Below are 16,953 nucleotides of genomic sequence, written 5' to 3'. Positions count from 1 at the left end.
ATTTTTAGTTATGCCGTCCCGGAACGTGCCGCTAGTACTGGGCCTCCCCTGGCTCAGTACCCATGACCCGTCCATTTCCTGGGAGGGCCCCACCATTCAGGGCTGGAGCCCCTACTGCTACGTTAACTGCCTGTAGTCAGCAACGGCAGGGAAAGACCCCTCCCGCGGTGGCCTGCCCGAGGCCATCTGCCTCAAGGGCGTGCCGCAGTGCTACCACGACCTGCGAGAGGTGTTCAGCAAGGACAACGCCCAATCCGTGCCGCCCCACCGACCGTATGACTGTGCTATTCAACTGCAGCCAGGGGCTCCATTACTGGACTCCAGACTTTTCCATATCTCTCAACCAGAACGAGAAGCCCTGAGCACCTATATAGACTCCTCCCTTGCGGCGGGACTCATTCGCCCGTCACGTTCTCCGCTGGGCGCAGGGTTCTTCTTTATCAATAAGAAAGACGGATCCCTGCGCCTGTGTGTCGACTACCGGGGTCTGAAAGACATCACCATTCGTAACAAATACCCTCTCCCCCTCGTGGACTCAGCCTTCGCGCCCCTTCAATCAGCTACTATTTTTTTTCTAAATTGGATCTCCGTAGCGCTTACCATCTGGTCCGAATCCGTGAGGGGACGAATGGAAAACGGCATTCAAGACGCCATTAGGGCATTTTGAGTACCTGGTGATGCCGTTCGAACTCACGAACGCGCCCGCCGTCTTCCAAAATCTAATCAATGATGTGCTCAGGGACTCCCTCAATGTTTTTTGTTTTTGTCTACCTCGATGACATTCTCATTTTGTCTCGATCTGCATAGGAGCACCGGCAACACGTCTGACGGGTCCTGACGCGGCTCCTGCAAAACCGGCTCTACGTAAAGGCAGAGAAGTGCGAGTTCCATGTCCGCTCTCTGTCTTTTCTGGGGTTCGTCGTGGAGCAGGGGCAGCTCAGGGCCGACCCCGCCAAGACTAAAGCGGTGGTAGAATGGCCTACCCCGAAGACGCGTAAGCAGCTCCAGCGGTTTCTGGGGTTTGCCAACTTCTATCGCCGCTTCATTCGCGGTTATAGTCAGAAGGCACTCCCCCTCACTAACCTCACGTCCACCAAGGTTCCCTTTCGGTGGACGCCCGACACTGAGGGGGCGTCCACCCAGGGTAAGTGGAGGGCCTGCTTCGATTTTGCTTGGCTTTTTGGCCAAGAAGTATCTAATTGAAACTATTCCTGAAGGGACAAAGTTGCTCCAGCTCGTGCTCACTGTTCCATCTACTACAGCATCAGTGGAGCGGTCATTCTCAGCACAAAAGACTGAAATCATACAGTCGGAACAGGACTGATCAAGGACGACTTTCTTCTCTGGCAGTGATCTCCATTGAGACAGAGCGACTTGGACTTCATTTATAAGTAAAGGTAACACGATAAGAACGTTGTTTTAATTCTTTTTTTCTATGCTACAGTTTGTATACAGTATATAAGGAATGCTGACATGACATTTTAAGCAAAACACGTCAACTGTTGCCAATCAAATGGTGAATAAGCTACTCTGTGGAGTTCGTATGTTTGTAAATCTGACTGTGATGACGTCAGTGCCTCACCAGCCATGAACCTCACCGCACGTCACTGGTGATACACAGCCTGGATGTGGGAATAACTGCAAATGTTCCTGTGTCTTATTTTCCAGAAGCATTTGCTTTAAAACTCTATGCAACTCCTGTATTTAAGTCCAGATCTCATAAACTTGCATTAGCTTAACTGAACATGCTAAATAATAGTCATGACATCACCACTTTGAAAAAGACAGAACATTCAAGTAAGTATAGGACGTTTTTATTGCATACAACTCATGCAGCTTTACATAGGCGGTACTGTTGTAATTTACTGTACATTTAACACCGAAATTCAACCCTTTAGTTGGATGCCATGGTGCTGCGAATCCAGGAGTTGTAGTTGCAGACCTTAGCATAAACACCAGGCTTGTTCCTCTGGGCACAACCGTAACCCCAGGACACGACACCCTGAAGCTGGCCGTTGCACACCACGGGGCCACCAGAGTCTCCCTGCACCGATACCAAATAGCAAATGTAAGCACGAAACGCTTGAGAAGTTCATTTGAAGACTGAGTGATCTTGTTGGTCGTACCTGGCAAGAGTCTTTGCCTCCCTCCAGGAATCCGGCGCAGAACATGTTGGAGGTGATCTGTCCAGGATAGGACTTCCTGCAGCTGCTGTCGCTCAAGATGGGGGCATCCAGGCACCTCAGACGGTCAGGGTAGTTGCCTGAAGAGGAGGAAAGGACACACGTGACTGCCTGTACAAGAACAAGTCAATCTTCCTTGAGTTTTTTTTTCAAACTGACTTCCAGAGCCGCTCATGTTGCCCCATCCAGAGATCAGACAGCGGGTGCCCGAGCCGGCGCAGCTGGAGGGCAGGGACACGGTGCGCACGTAGCTGTTCAGGGTAGCGGGCTTGCTCAGCTTGATGAGCATGATGTCGTTGTCCAGGTTTCGGCTGCTATATCTGGGATGTCTGATGACCCTAGCGGAGTTGATGAACTGCTCCGTGCCCTCGTTGACGGCGATGTTGTGCTCGCCGAGACGCACCTGGATGCGGCTGCACACAAACGCACATGACGGTGATGCCGAGTTCAAATTCACGCAGAAGCTTCATGGCGGGTTTGTTCCCACTTACGACTTGTAGCAGTGAGCGGCAGACACCACCCATGTGCTGGAGATCAGGGAACCTCCGCAGAAGTGGTAGCCAGAGTTCAGAGACACCTGGTATGGTACAGAGTTCCTTCTGCACTCGTATCCACCGACAATCTTATCGTCCTCATCGTCAATAGGAGCGGCAACTGCAATGCACGTGTATCATTTTTACATACAATTGTTTTTTGATCAGTCCCCCATCCATGAGAGGCAAATACTCACAAGCTGCGGCACACAAGGCAAGGACAATGAAGTACTTCATGACTGTGTTCTGAACCTCGTGGACTGACACAGTGGAGGAACAGGATTGGTGGGTTTATATACCTCTGAACTATCTACGGTGTCAACTCTTTATCGAAGACCCTCTCAAGGACTTTCCCATGTACTGTACAAAAGCATTAAACATTATCCCACCTGGGAAATGCACCAGCATGGCTTAAGATAATTTACGTTGCTCCTTTCTAAATCGACAGATGTAAATAGAATTGAACATCCCAGATGGAAAATGGTTTTGGGTAGTTCCTCTCCCCCTTTTTAATAAAAAAAATCTGTTACACCCTGCTTTTTGTCTTTGATGGGTTTGCCTTCGTAACATTAAAATTGGCTTGGTGAAGCGGGATCCTCGGTTATAAATGTGCAAAAAACGTCAAGAAGAGAGCATATATTCTTTCACTGCACTATGAATTCATCATAAGTACGTTTTGTCTCCGTGGTGTGTACAGTGGCTGAGCAGTTGGACACTTTTGATGACCTAAAGGTGATATAGATATGTGAGAGGCTTTGCAATTTGTCCTGATTTGATGGAGTCCCTTTTCTGGGTCTTTGATGTTTTTCATTCAACTGCTTTTTGCCTGCCTTCAACGATCGGATTCATATAATACAGTGTTATTCAACCTTTTTTGAACCATGGCACTTTTTTTTACATTTGAATTTTTTTTGCGGCACACCACTAACCATCTCGCGGGAACGAGGCAATCGGTGACGTGTTGCCACACGGACGAATATTAAATTGCACTCCCAGTCTTTTCAGCACGGACACCGGACAATGACATACTATTGGCAGAAAATGATTAATACATGTTTTTAAAATTTTACATTTGAAAAGGGGGCATTGGATAGTTTCTCACGGCACACCTGACGATCTCTCACGGCACACTAGTGTGCCGCGGCACAGTGGTTGAAAATCACTGACCTAATACATAAAAATGGAGAAAATACCACATGTTATACGATTCTGCAATTTCTGCTTTTGTGTTTGACATCAGAAAAGGAAAAATGATTTCCTGTATATGATAGTTGTCCGTGTTAAGTGCTTTGTTACAGTGGTTTCAAGTATTCAAATAAAAAAAAGTTTCAGAATCATAATTTCACACAGCCCATTTCTGTGTGATCCAGCATGTTTGTGACAGTATGTGTAAAAGTGTTTCGGATTAACATACATTTATGAATGCACTATAATAATAATAATAATAATAATAATAATAATAATAATAATAATAACACCCTGAATTGGTTGCCAGCCAATCACAGGGCACACAAAGACATACAACAGTCACTCTCACACTCACACCTAGGGACAATTTGGAGTGGTCAATCTGCCTGCCATGCATGTTTTTGGAGTGTGGGAGGAAACCGGAGGACCCGGAGAAAACCCACGCAGGTTCGGGGAGAACATGCAAACTCCACACAGGGAGGCCGGACCGGAACGCGAACCGGCGACCTCTGCACTGTGAAGCCGTTGTGCTAACCACTCGACTACCGGGCCGCCCCATTATTATTATTATACATTTCATTTATAATAGCCTTTCAAAACTGGTGAGGCACTGACATCATCACAGTCAGATTTACAAACATACGAACTCCACAGAGTAGCTTATTCACCATTTGATTGGCAACAGTTAACGTGTTTTGCTTAAAATGTCATGTCAGCATTCTTTATATACTGTATACAAACTGTAGCATAGAAAAAAAGAATTAAAACAACGTTCTTGTCGTGTTACCTTTACTTATAAATGAAGTCCAAGTCTCTCTGTCTCAATGGAGATCACTGCCAGTGAAGAAAGTCGTCCTTGATGAGTCCTGTTCCGACTGTATGTTTACAGTCATTTTTGCTGAGAATGACCACTCCACTGATGCTGTAGTAGCTGGAACAGTGAGCACGAGCTGGAGCAACTTTGTCGCTTCAGGAATAGTTTCAATGAGATCCTTCTTGGCCAAAAAGCTGAGAAGCTGTCCAGGAGATTTACATTCATCCCTCACCGTTTGTGAGCTATAAAGTCCGGTGTTGGTCTTCCTTTAATTATTATCTCCTGCTTCGATTGAAAGTCCAGTTTAGAAAATTCTTTCAATTTAGATATGTCATCCACCATTCTGAAAATAAGGCCAAGAAACATGAAAAAGTGACTGGATGGTTGCACTTAACTTGCTAACTGTTTACTGTAGCTTTCTGTCACTAATTCTATTATTCTGCAGCCGAGGAGGCGCAAGAATCTCTGTAATCACCAGCGCCCCCTGGAGAACTGTGTGCCTCACCGATGCACACAGTTTTGATAGAAATAAACTACAGTGGTACCTCGGTTCTCGACCATAATTCGTTACAGGACCCTGTTTGAAAATCGATTTTTTTCGACCACCGAAACCATCTCTTTGCTCCTGTCACTTGCGAGTTGACAGCGCGGAGGGGGGGGGGGGGGGGGGGCTGCCTCTCCCAGCCTCTTCTCTACCCGCTGTCATTCTCTAATCACGGACACGGGGCATTTATACGCTTCGCGATCACCTTGCCAATGATGATTGACTCACCTCGCCACCGTGCCTGGACTCTTCCTTCGTTGCGCGAGTGTATACTGTCGGAGGTATTTTCCCCGCGTCCCGTAAATTTATGTCATCTTCCGGGGTTGCGTAATTTTGCACCCTCATGTGCCATTTGCTTTTTGGCGTAGTAAGCGGGTCGGATCTCCCCCTGCCTTCTTACTCGCTGTGTTTTCTTTTATTTGTGAATAAACATCCTGCTTGGTTAGTACGTGTCTGTTTTGGGATCCCAAACATTCCACTACGTTCCGACGAGTCATCTGCCGTCACTCTCGCTCGGAACGTGACAGCTTCGGATGACTCGGCTACAGGATGTTCTTTTCTCTTAAAATATCTATCCAATGACACTCGCTCTCACTCCCACAGCAACATCACTAGATTTCACAGCCTCCTTATTCTTTAATATCGTACTGATCGTAGATTTCGCCATGCTGTATTCCCTCGCCAGTTCAGACACTCGCACACCTCCTTCATATTTTGCGATTACAGTAAAGTCTCGTTATATCGATATTCAAGGGAGTCCGAAAAAATATCGATATAACCGAGACTATCGATATATCCGACCCCGTTTGCATGTAATTTTCCCCGTGCGTGCATAGAAATAGTATCGATATAACCGGGACTATCGATATATCCGATATCGATATAATGAGACTTTACTGTATTTCTTTCTTAAATGCAATAGTTGTACGCACTACTTTTCTTTTGTCACTTTAAGCAGCACTTACTTTCTTTGGGGGCATGATTAGGGGCTAAAACTCTTCGTACACCTATATTAAACGCTAGAGCAAAACGCAGCACGTCCGCTAGCGACAACAGTTGGTCACGAACAGAGCGATAGACCCGTGCGCCGCTCAGCTCTCCACCCTCGTATTGGCGTTCGAACACCGATTGATGTTCGAACGCCGAAGCAAGAATATCTCGAATATTTTGTTCGAACACCGATTTGTTCGAACAGTGAGGCGTTCAAGAACCGAGGTACCACTGTAAAACAAAATAAAATAAAATAAACACTGTAGTACAGCGTTTATAATTTAGAGTGACTGGACATTATATACACTGTAGAAATTTAATTCATATACTAAAAGCTTTTGAACACTTTAATAGCGACATGCAGAGGGACAGCAAGGCGGTCTCACTGCAGAGCAAGCCAGCACAGTTAGCATAGTGATTGCGCAATCCATGGTGATGCTCAGCCGGCTGCTGCCTCACCGCTCGTCTCCACTTAATATTTGAACGGTAAATGTGAAAATTCAGCGATTTTGAAAAAAAAAAAAAAAAAAATTGTGAAATTAAATGAAAAAGAACGTTAAAGTACACATCACTAAATTAATATAACTGCTTAATTTATTTTGTCATTTGATATTTCAATGATGACGGGTGAGGCATAGCCTCACCTGCCTCCCCTGACTGCACGTCACTCATAACTAATAACAATAACAAACATAACACGATTAATAACATAAGAATAAGAAGAACTATATTGCTCAATTTATGAAAAATGACCAATGTATGAAAAAATACCACGCTTTACAAATAAAAGAAACAGAAGACACGGTTTTCCCAATTTCGATAAGTATTTCTAAATCTCACCTGAAAACCCACCTGTTTAAACTTGCTTTCATGGTCTAATTTATTCTGCTGTTTTATTATTTATTGTTTTATGCATGATTTTACTGTTTTGTGTGTTGTCTTTGTTGTAAAGTGTCCTTGAGTGTTCAGAAAGGCGCTTGTAAATTAAATGTATTATTATTATTATTATTATTATTATTATTATTATTATTATTATTATTATTATTATTATTTGGAAAGAAATAAAGACAAATACCGTACATGGATTGGGAGATGTCCATCCGAACTGCCATTGGCAGCCGTGCTACCTGATGACGTCAATGGAGAGCGACGGTCTTCGGTTTGTGTATCCGCCGTCGAGATCACAGCTGCATCGATAGCATTTTGTCTTGCTCCTCTCTCCTCCGCGCCTCATTGTCATGAGGTAAGAACAACACAACTTTATATATTTTAGAATAAGATTAATCGTCGCGAGGCTTTTAGTGCGTCTCCCAATCCGCGCCTCCAGCAGAACGTGTGCTTGCGTGTTAGCTAATGGCTAGTTTATTCCTGTCTGTGTCACCGTGTCAACGTCTGCCCAGTGCGCAAATGTTGCGGTCGTGGCGTTGTCCACATTGCGCATTGATGCCGCCGTTTTGGGAAAAAAATGCCCCGTGATAATTGTCCGTTTTGTTTGTTCGTGGCTGGTTTCTTAAGTGTGTCGTGTCTGTCATGTCTGTTTGTTGTCTTTTAGCGTCGGAGGGGGTCCTCAGGCTGGGATGAGGGAGCTCTGTCAAAACAGCTCGGCCGTCAGGTGAACTCAACAGGAGCCTATTTTAAAACTTTTAAATCAGAGGGGTTTTACAAATAAGGGTTTGTGACCTGGACATGTTTTTATTTGGTGGTTGGAGCAAAAAATGAAATTATTATTTAAACAGGAACACAGATTTTTGATTCATGTGTGTTCTGTGATTTATAATACGTTTATGTAGAGCGTATTTGCATCTCGTGTATTGATACAACCGCACGGAACTGGTGTCAATCGCTTGAATAGTTTAATATACTGTACAGTGGTTAAAGGAGAATTAACAGCTCTTTAAATTCTGATCTGTTTTCAAGATTACTGTTTATGTGTAGCAAGAGCTGGAAATTACATCATTCACAGCTCATTTGGTAGCACATTACGAGGCGGCTGTGCATTTGCCACTTCCACTATTGTGTCGCTGTTATACAGAGCATCTATAGTACACAAAAATGGAACAGAGCTGCAAGTCGCTGTACCATGTGCATTATTTTTAACAGTTCAGAATGAGTAACATAGCTTGTAAATTAAATACATCATACTCATTATCATATGATTATTAAATCACTTCACAACATATGTGATTGAACATGAATTGCTGTCACCACTAAATTGGAGGATGGAAAAATATTCTGTAAGGATCAATTAGTATTGTGATTGGTTACATGGTGACATGGCCTATGCTGTGCATATGCAAGTAACATGGCAGCACATTGAGTTTTGAATCTAATTGCATGAACAAGAACAAAAAAACATCTATACACACGACAGCTAGCAATGCAAATAAGATAAATGACAATAGACTGCTGGGCATAGATAAACATAATTGCATGTACCAAATATTTGAATTTATGGAAATGTTGGTCAGAGATTCTGATAATGTTTAGCTGAACAGAGAAGGCCTAGCTGGCCCTGACCTACCACCACGACAGTACAGTACGTTTATAATGTCTTAGACAGTTGATCCAGTGATAACCAGTTCAGGTGTTAATGGGATCAAACTCCTCAGCACTAGAATTGACCGTCCAGTCAGTTCTACGCTAAAATCGGCCCCTGACCCATGACGGAGTACTGCGAGGACGGGGGGCTGCTGTATGAGCAATCTCCCATGCACATCAAAGTGGAGTCTCCCGAGGGACATTCCGCAGGGGGGGCTTCCGACAACGGCTTCCCCAGGGATGACGACGACTCTGATGGCAGCTGTGACCAGAGCAGTGGACCGCATGGGGGGCTGCCCTTCAACGTGGTAGTGGTCCATCCCCCCAAACTCATGGCGCCCGGCATGTCCTCAGATGACCTCTTGTCTATTGAACAAAGTAAGTCATGTTTATATTTAGCACACTTTTTGAGAGCGTTGACAACGGAAGCATTTTTTTCGGTGGGGTCATCAATTCATACATAATTGATTACTTAAGTCACAGTTAATGGGTGGGCAGGTTTTCTATATTTCCTTTATTGAATAATATTGGTGTTGTGGGTGTAATGAGAGCTATTTTATTCAAGCAACAATATTACCAAAATGTTAAACGCAAGGTTGGAAATAAGTTACTGTCTTTTCCGATGTATACGGCGCACCCAAAAGGCTTGATTTTCTTCAAAAGATGACCCTGCGCCTTATACGCAGATGTACCTTATATGTGAAGTAATATTGAGCCACAACAGGTCTCGCCAATACTATCAGCAGCAACCAACTCCATTTCTCCTTGTAAAAGAAGTCGTGCGTAACCCCAGCCTCTACTGTAGCGCCTTATAATGTGGTGTGCCTTATCTTTGGGAAAAAATATATACAGTAAAGTCTCATTATATCGATATCGGATATATCGATAGTCCCGGTTATATCGATACTATTTCTATGCACGCACGGAGAAAATTACATGCAAACAGGGTCGGATATATCGATAGTCCCGGTTATATCGATATTTTTTCGGACTCCCTTGAATATCGTTATAACGAGACTTTACTGTATTATATTTGGATAACTTATACATGCCTTATACATGGAAAAGGTTTAAAAATACGTTGAGGGTGCGCCTTATACTCAGGTGAGCATTATACACCGGAAAATACGGTACTTCTTGATTGTAATTTTTTTCAATTATAATAATACTGCCTGGTGCCCGAAGACAGATGGAATAGCCTCCAGCACCCCCCATGACCCTAATGAGGATAAAGCGGTATGAAAAATGGACGGATGGATAGATAATAATACATTTCATTTACAAGCGCCTTTCAAAACTCTCAAGGACATATATTTTCATGCAAAGCGAAAATGTTATCAGATTAATTGGTGGACGTAATTGTTATGGTCACAAAAATGGACAAAACTTGCACAATGCAAGAATCAAAAACAAGGGCGCAGAAAATCCTACTGGACCCTGACCACCACCTTTTCCAACTACATAATAATAATAATAATAATAATAATAATAATAATACATGTAATTTCTAAGCGCCTTTCAAAACTTTCAAGGACACTTTACAGTCACGGGATAAGAACTTTTTTTGTGTGCGGGTGAGCAGCAGCAGCCATTCGCGCCAGCGTTGACTCTACCCGGAAGTAACAGAGCAGCAAAGTTATGAAAGGAAGAGCAAAGAAAAGAAAGAAGTAGAAAAACAAAATACAGTAGTTGCTGGAAAGGCAGCCACTCTCGCGGCGCCATCTTGAAGTAAGAAAAACTAAATAACAAATAACTTTAAAATTCTTCTTTATACATTTAAAGCTATCCATAACCTCACCCCCCATACCTATCTGACCTTCAAATTTCTATTCCCTCTCATTCCCTCAGATCCTCTTCCTCCCTCCACCTCTGTGTGCCCCCCGCAGCCTGTCTCAGCACGATGGGGGACAGAGCTTTCAGCTGCTCTGCCCCCAAACTCTGGAACTCACTTCCTCCCAATATTCGTAACATCGATTCTCTTCCCACCTTCAAATCCCATCTTAAAACCCACCTATTTAAAACTGCATTTCTGTGTCACTCTCTCTTGTTTCTATTTATACTTGTATTTTATTTATTGTATTCTATTTGTAATTGTATTTTATTTATTATCTTATCTATGCTTGTCTGTGACTGTAAAGTGTCCTTGAGAGCTTTGAAAGGCGCTTAAGGTAAAATTTATTATTATTATTATTATTATTATTATTATTATAAATCCGCTTCAATTCCAAGCCCCGACAGTTCCACTATGCATCGGCGCTCTGCGCTGACGCTCCTTTCTTCTTATCGCGGGCTCCTCAAGCCATGCATCCATTCCGCAGTCCAACAGCACCGACCTTTCCGCTGAACAAAGCGGGGCTGTGAAGATGCTGCCCATTACAGGCGCAACTAAATCCAGCAGACATTTAAAAAGCTTCTTCCCCCATGCCTTTAACTTTCTAAACAGTAACCCAAATATAACTGTATAGGGCCTCTTTGGAATTTTGATGATGACTGATTTTGATGATGATACTAGTGCAGCGTGTTCTACCGGAGATAAATTCCTTGTGTGTTTTACATACTTGGCCAATAAAGACGATTCCGATTCTGATTCTAAAAAAATAATTCAATCATCACCACTGTGTAATTAATAATTTGACCATTCCTACTTGACTCTTTTCCACCTGTGTTTGTGTTGTCGTTTGTGCCTCTGACAGACAGAGCAATGTCCGCCGCACTGGCTGCTAATGGAGCAGGCAAAAGAAAAAGTCGCTTCAGTGGGGCAGAGCTGGAGGTGTTGGTATCCGAGGTGACGCGGTATGAAGGAGAGCTTTTCGGCCCAGCGGGGAGACTTCGTCGACGTGAGAGGGAACGCATATGGGCTGGAATCCTGGAACGCGTCAACGCTGTGTCTAGAGTCCCGCGTACGCTTCGCGAGGTCAAAAAGCGTTGGGATGACCTCAAAAGGCGCAATGGGGGTCGGCTGGCGGACGCCCGCCACCGAAGTTGGTCTCTACCCTGCAGGAGAGCGAGCGTGCTCGGACAGTCTTCCCAGTCCAGCCCCAGGCGTCATCATGGCAAGCAGAAGCAAAACTCCAGACCAAAGTCCACTTTCACATGTTTTCCTGAGTCGGACACAGGTAAACTGGATGTACAGTCAAACCTCGGTTTATGAACGTCTTGGTTCTCAATCAAAAATGGTTTTTTTATGACACTGAGTGCACCTGAATGCACCACTCGACTCCCCTCTGCTTCCTTATACGTCACTCCCTTATGCCGCGTCTCATTGTGACCGACACAATATCATCATGTAGCGTTCCATTGTGATCAGGCGTGTTTGTATTGTTCAAACACAATAATTAAAAAAAGTACACATTGATTACCGTATTTTCCGGTGTATGAGACGCACCCAAAAGTCTTCATTTTCTTCAAAAGAGAACCGTGTCCCTTGTACGCAGGTGCACCTTATATGTGAAGTAATAAATATTGAGCCACAACAGGTCTTGCAACAACCGTAAGCAGCCACGACTTCATTTCCCCCTGTAGAAGTACTGCGTAATCACATCCTCTATTATAGCGCCTTATAGTGTGGTGTACCTTATATTTAGAAAACTTTTTTCAGTCATTGACGGTGCATCTTATCAACCGGTGTGCCTTTTATATGGGAAAAAGGTTGAAAATACACCATTCATTGGTGGTGCGCCTTATAGTTCGGTGCGCCTTATACACCGGAAAATCCAGTACATTGATTATAATGAGAAATGTTTCTGTTTTTGACCAAATCGTTTTTGAACAGGCTTATGGAACAGATTATAGTCCAAAACCCAGGTTTGGCTGTATAGGAAATACTGCATTATGGAAGCAGGGTACATGTGCACTAACTACTTGTCCTCCCGCGTTTTACAGTGTTTGCATTTTGTTCCGTCTTGCATACAAATTTAGGTTACGTTGCCACCAAGGAGCAGCTCTTTTCAACAGACTGCTCCCGTATGAGAAATAGTATCTCATTTATTAGTTAGTTTCAAGGGTCGTTTTAGTCCTTTGAGTTACAAAATTAACACCCCCCCCCACCCCCCCGTAATGGCTACACTACTTAAAATGAGAAAGTTTCTTCAGCCGTCATCTGTACTTGTACAGATGACGGCTGAAGAAACTTTCTCATCGATGGACCACTCCTGTACGACTGAGAGCTTACTCAGACATATACTACTTAAGATATTCCATATTTTTTGGTTTTAAATTTGCAAAAATAAGCAATAAACAAATGTAAAAACAGGTGAGGTCAAAGCACTTTTTTTTCCACGATCGACATCTAATTTGTGAATTGTCAAAACACATGAATTATTTATCACTTAATTGTCAACAAATCGGAGAGAATTAAAAAATGGATGCCATTTTCGATCTCAGCAGCCAAAAATTGCCCAGAATATAATTGTCATTTGAATTTTTGTTTTCGTGATTTGGATTGGATTAGCCTTTATCAGTCTCGCAGTGGAGAGATTTACATTTCACAGCAGCAAAGTGATGAGAGGTTGAGGAAAGGAAAGAAAGAAGTAGAAAAACAAAATACAGGAGCTGCTGCAAAGGAAGCCACTCCCGCGGCGCCATCTCTAAGTAGAAAAAACAAAGTATGACAACACAAAGACACACATTAATTCAATCTTAAACACTTTCTGCACCCTCTTTGTTGTATAAAGCAGTTCTAGATGAAAGGGGAGAGGATCAAAGCGTCCTTTTCACCATTGAATCAGGGACGTCATGGTGAAATGTGCACGTCTGCTATAAGCTAAATGTTGACAGCAAAGATGAAGCTGTAGCATCCATTGACGAAAAGAGATGGTCTCACATCTCCTGTCCCACGTAAATCCACTTCAATTCCTAGCCGCGACAGTTCAACATACGCATCGGCGCTCTGTGCTGGTGCTCCTTTCGTCTCATCGCGGGATCCTCAAGCCATGCATCCATCCAGCTGCAGACTGTCCAACAGCACTGGCCTTTCCGCTGAACAAAGCAGGGCTGTACGTCTGTGTAAGCTCTCAGTCGTACAGGAGTGGTCCATCGATGAAAAGGTTTCTTCAGCCGTCATCCGTACTTCTTTGAAGGTGTTGGACGTTTCACTTCTTATCCAAGAAACTTCGTCAGCAAACTAAAGTCTTATGGTAGTTTAGGCCCTATATATATGTCCCTACTGTCCAGACATGACGGGGCCGGACTCTGCTATGATAGGTCCTTGCTCTCAGGTTGGGGGGAGCAGAGGACTACTCTGATTTAGTTGTTTTATGAAATCGCTTCTTTTACTCCCCTTTCAAACCATCTATGTTCTTTCGCGAAGATTTTAACCTCATTGTCGTTAAATGAAAGGGGAGTAGAAGAAGCGATTTTCATAAAGCAACTAAATTCTTCATTAAACCGGTTTGGTGGGGTGAGGTTCAATTTGGATCGTTCATACAATAGCCTGCTTAGGCAACATAGGATTAGTAATACTGATGAGGTGATACCGGTCGAAATGGGGCAATCAGGCCAGTCGTTAGTCAGAACGACAGGAACAGTGGAGCATCTGCAGGGAGTAGTCCTCTGCTCCCCCCAATCCACCCAACCTGAGAGCAGGGACCTATCATAGCAGAGTCCGGCACCGCCATGTCTGGACAGTAGGGATATATATATATATATATATATATATATATATATATATATATATATATATATATATATATATATATATATATATATATATATATATATATATATATATATATATAGGGCCTAAACTACCAGTAAGGCTTTAGTTTGCCGACGAAGTTTCTTGGATAAGAAGCGAAACGTCCGACACCTTCAAAGAAGTACAGATGACTGCTGAAGAAACCTTTTCATCGAAAGCAGGGCTGTGAAAATGCTGCATATTATGCTGGTGCTGGCATATTTGTGCTGCCAAAAACACGCAACCTTGCAGCACAGTCTCCTCCTTGATGTCGTAGCCAAAAATGCTGAAAAACAATCCGTATCCCTTCCACACGGCGCACAACAATTTCCTCTTGAAATTGTGCATTCGTTTTTTTCCTAATTCATTGAGATCGTTTGTATACTTGTTAAATGTAATATTTCAACCATTTGAATATCGTATTTTGTGCTCATTTTGATGAAATAGTAGCAGTTATAAAACGAGTATTTGAGAATGACTTGTTCGTTGTAAAATACATTATTTCACAAGTGTGACTCCTGATTGCAAAAGTTAGCACACCCTACGTGTGGGAAGCTTGCTTCATGCTACCCGCTCACAACACATTTTATGTTCATGTTTTCAGGTTTTGGAGGAGAGGGCTCCGAGAAGGATATTTTGGACAAGGACGATGACAATCCAGAGCACGAGAGAGACGTTGGGGTACCTGACTGTGAAGATGAAGACAACAGCATGGAAGACAAACTGGGCCTGGGATTAGGTCTGGGCATCAGCGCCCCTCCGACCTCAGAGCGATGGCTGCCTCCTTCCCCGCTGTACAGCGCCCCTTTCCTCAACGGCAGCCCGGAACCCAGCAGTCCACAGCCCTCGCTCGGAGCACAACAGGGCTCCGGACCTCTGGAAGCCCCTCCGCGCGGATCCTGGCTTGAAGATGAACTACGGGGACTTGGAGAGGCGGCGATACAGCTGGGAAATCGCGTCGACAAAAGTTTGCGGGAATTCGCTGACTGTTTCCGGCAGGACATGAGAACACTCGTCACATCACAAGAGGCGTTGGCGCTCAGTCTGCAGCAAAACAACGTCCTCCTGCAGAGGCTTTTGGGCGTGCTGGAGGCGCAGCAGCAACAACAGCAACAGCAGCAACGCGTACAACAAACACAATACTTGCTTGCTTCGCAGCAACAACACGTGGACACACAACATTTACAGCAACAGATTGAAGGACCTCAGCACACAGGACAACAACACAAACTACATCAGGTCCAGCTCACTCGGCATTCTGGCAGCGCTTCTCCTGGAGCCATGGTTCCTTCCCCATCGTCACCCGACCTCCAAGCCACGTTTCCCTCGCAACCACCCGCAGGCGTGAACGGGTGCGCACAGAAACCGCGGCGAGGAAGAGCTTTTGATCACAGGCGGCGGAGACGACGCTGAGGAGGGACCAGGTGATGGTTCAAAGCACACACTTTGCATACTTTATTACCATATTTTACGGTGTATAAAGCGCACCGGAGTAAAAGGCGCACCCCCAATGAATGGCGTATTTTCAAACTTTTTCTTTATATAAAGCTCACCTCAATGAAAGACAAATGGAATATATAAATCCAATCCAATCCAATCCAAAAATCCATATATAAGGCACACCCACATAAAAAGGTGCTGGGGTTACGCATTACTTCTACAGGGGGAAATGGAGTCAGTGGCTTGCGAGACATGTTGTGGCTCAATATTACTTCACAAAGAAGGCACGCCTGCGTATACGGCGCAGGGTCATCTTTTGAACAAAATGAAGGCTTTTGGGTGCACCTTATACACTGGAAAATACGGTTGTAAGGATGTGACAGTGAATCATTAATGTTTTGCTATTGCTATAGTATTTGGAGTTATGCTACAGAAATACTAATTGCACTTGAAAGTTGTCCTCAGAAAGAAGTATGAGACATCAGTTTATAGCTAAGCCTTAAATTGAACTGTACATATTCTAATGCTATCGAACATCCTCAGAATCAGAATCAGAATCATCTTTATTGCCAAGTATGTAGAACACACAAGGAATTCCACGTTAGGCACACTTTCTTCCTGTCCAGAATTTACTCGAGGTGCTGGTGATTACATTCATGCTTTTCAAGAGAGCTTATACTGTACTAACAACATTGTCATGTGATGAAATGTCTAACTTTTGGGGAGTAGTATGGTAACCGTTAGGGCTTAACAGTTAAGTTTACTGATTCCTCCCCCCCTCTCAATATTTCAAGCTCCTCTTAACGTGCATTTTTTAATAAACAAGCAATAAATTAATCTGTAATATCAGATTGAATGCATTTGCTCTTAGAGGTTAACTCAACTCAACTGTTTTTATAAGACACTTTAAAACAACCACCGCTGTAGACAAAGTGCTGTACATGGAGCAAAAGAATTCATCCAATAAGCAAACAATTAAACCAGCAACGAAAAGGCTGAATCCCTTTTGCGCCTCCGCTTAGTTCTTCGGACTAAGGCCCTGGAACCAA

The 16,953-nt window shown here is 43.7% G+C and overlaps 2 protein-coding genes across 3 annotated transcripts; one reads left to right on the top strand and one right to left on the bottom strand.

Moving 5' to 3' along the window:
- Positions 1–1,798: 1,798 nt before the first annotated feature.
- LOC148896478 (trypsin-3) lies at positions 1,799–3,040 on the bottom strand. The gene is made up of 5 exons (XM_088998340.1): positions 2,914–3,040; positions 2,675–2,837; positions 2,343–2,596; positions 2,127–2,263; positions 1,799–2,044 (listed from the first exon to the last, which is right to left on the bottom strand). The coding sequence occupies exons 1-5, from the start codon at positions 2,951–2,953 to the stop codon at positions 1,895–1,897; spliced, it is 744 nt and encodes a 247-aa protein (XP_088854466.1). The 5' UTR covers positions 2,954–3,040; the 3' UTR covers positions 1,799–1,894.
- A 4,341-nt stretch (positions 3,041–7,381) lies between these two features.
- LOC148896477 (uncharacterized) lies at positions 7,382–16,061 on the top strand. 2 transcript variants are annotated; one of them, XM_088999204.1, is made up of 5 exons: positions 7,382–7,495; positions 7,805–7,864; positions 8,862–9,168; positions 11,484–11,906; positions 15,069–16,061. In XM_088999204.1, exons 3-5 carry the CDS (start codon positions 8,913–8,915, stop codon positions 15,875–15,877), a joined length of 1,488 nt encoding a protein of 495 aa, XP_088855330.1. In that variant the 5' UTR covers positions 7,382–7,495; positions 7,805–7,864; positions 8,862–8,912; the 3' UTR covers positions 15,878–16,061. The 2 variants fall into 2 exon arrangements, with proteins under 2 accessions (XP_088855330.1, XP_088855329.1); XM_088999203.1 differs by having other exon boundaries at positions 7,805–9,168.
- The last annotated feature ends 892 nt before the right edge of the window (positions 16,062–16,953 follow it).

This window comes from Hippocampus bargibanti, linkage group LG06 (genome assembly GCF_051943395.1).
Source record: "Hippocampus bargibanti isolate YZ-2025 linkage group LG06, ASM5194339v1, whole genome shotgun sequence".
NCBI lineage: Eukaryota > Metazoa > Chordata > Actinopteri > Syngnathiformes > Syngnathidae > Hippocampus > Hippocampus bargibanti.
Note: the sequence above shows the minus strand (reverse complement) of the source record. Positions and strands in the feature narration are given on the sequence as shown.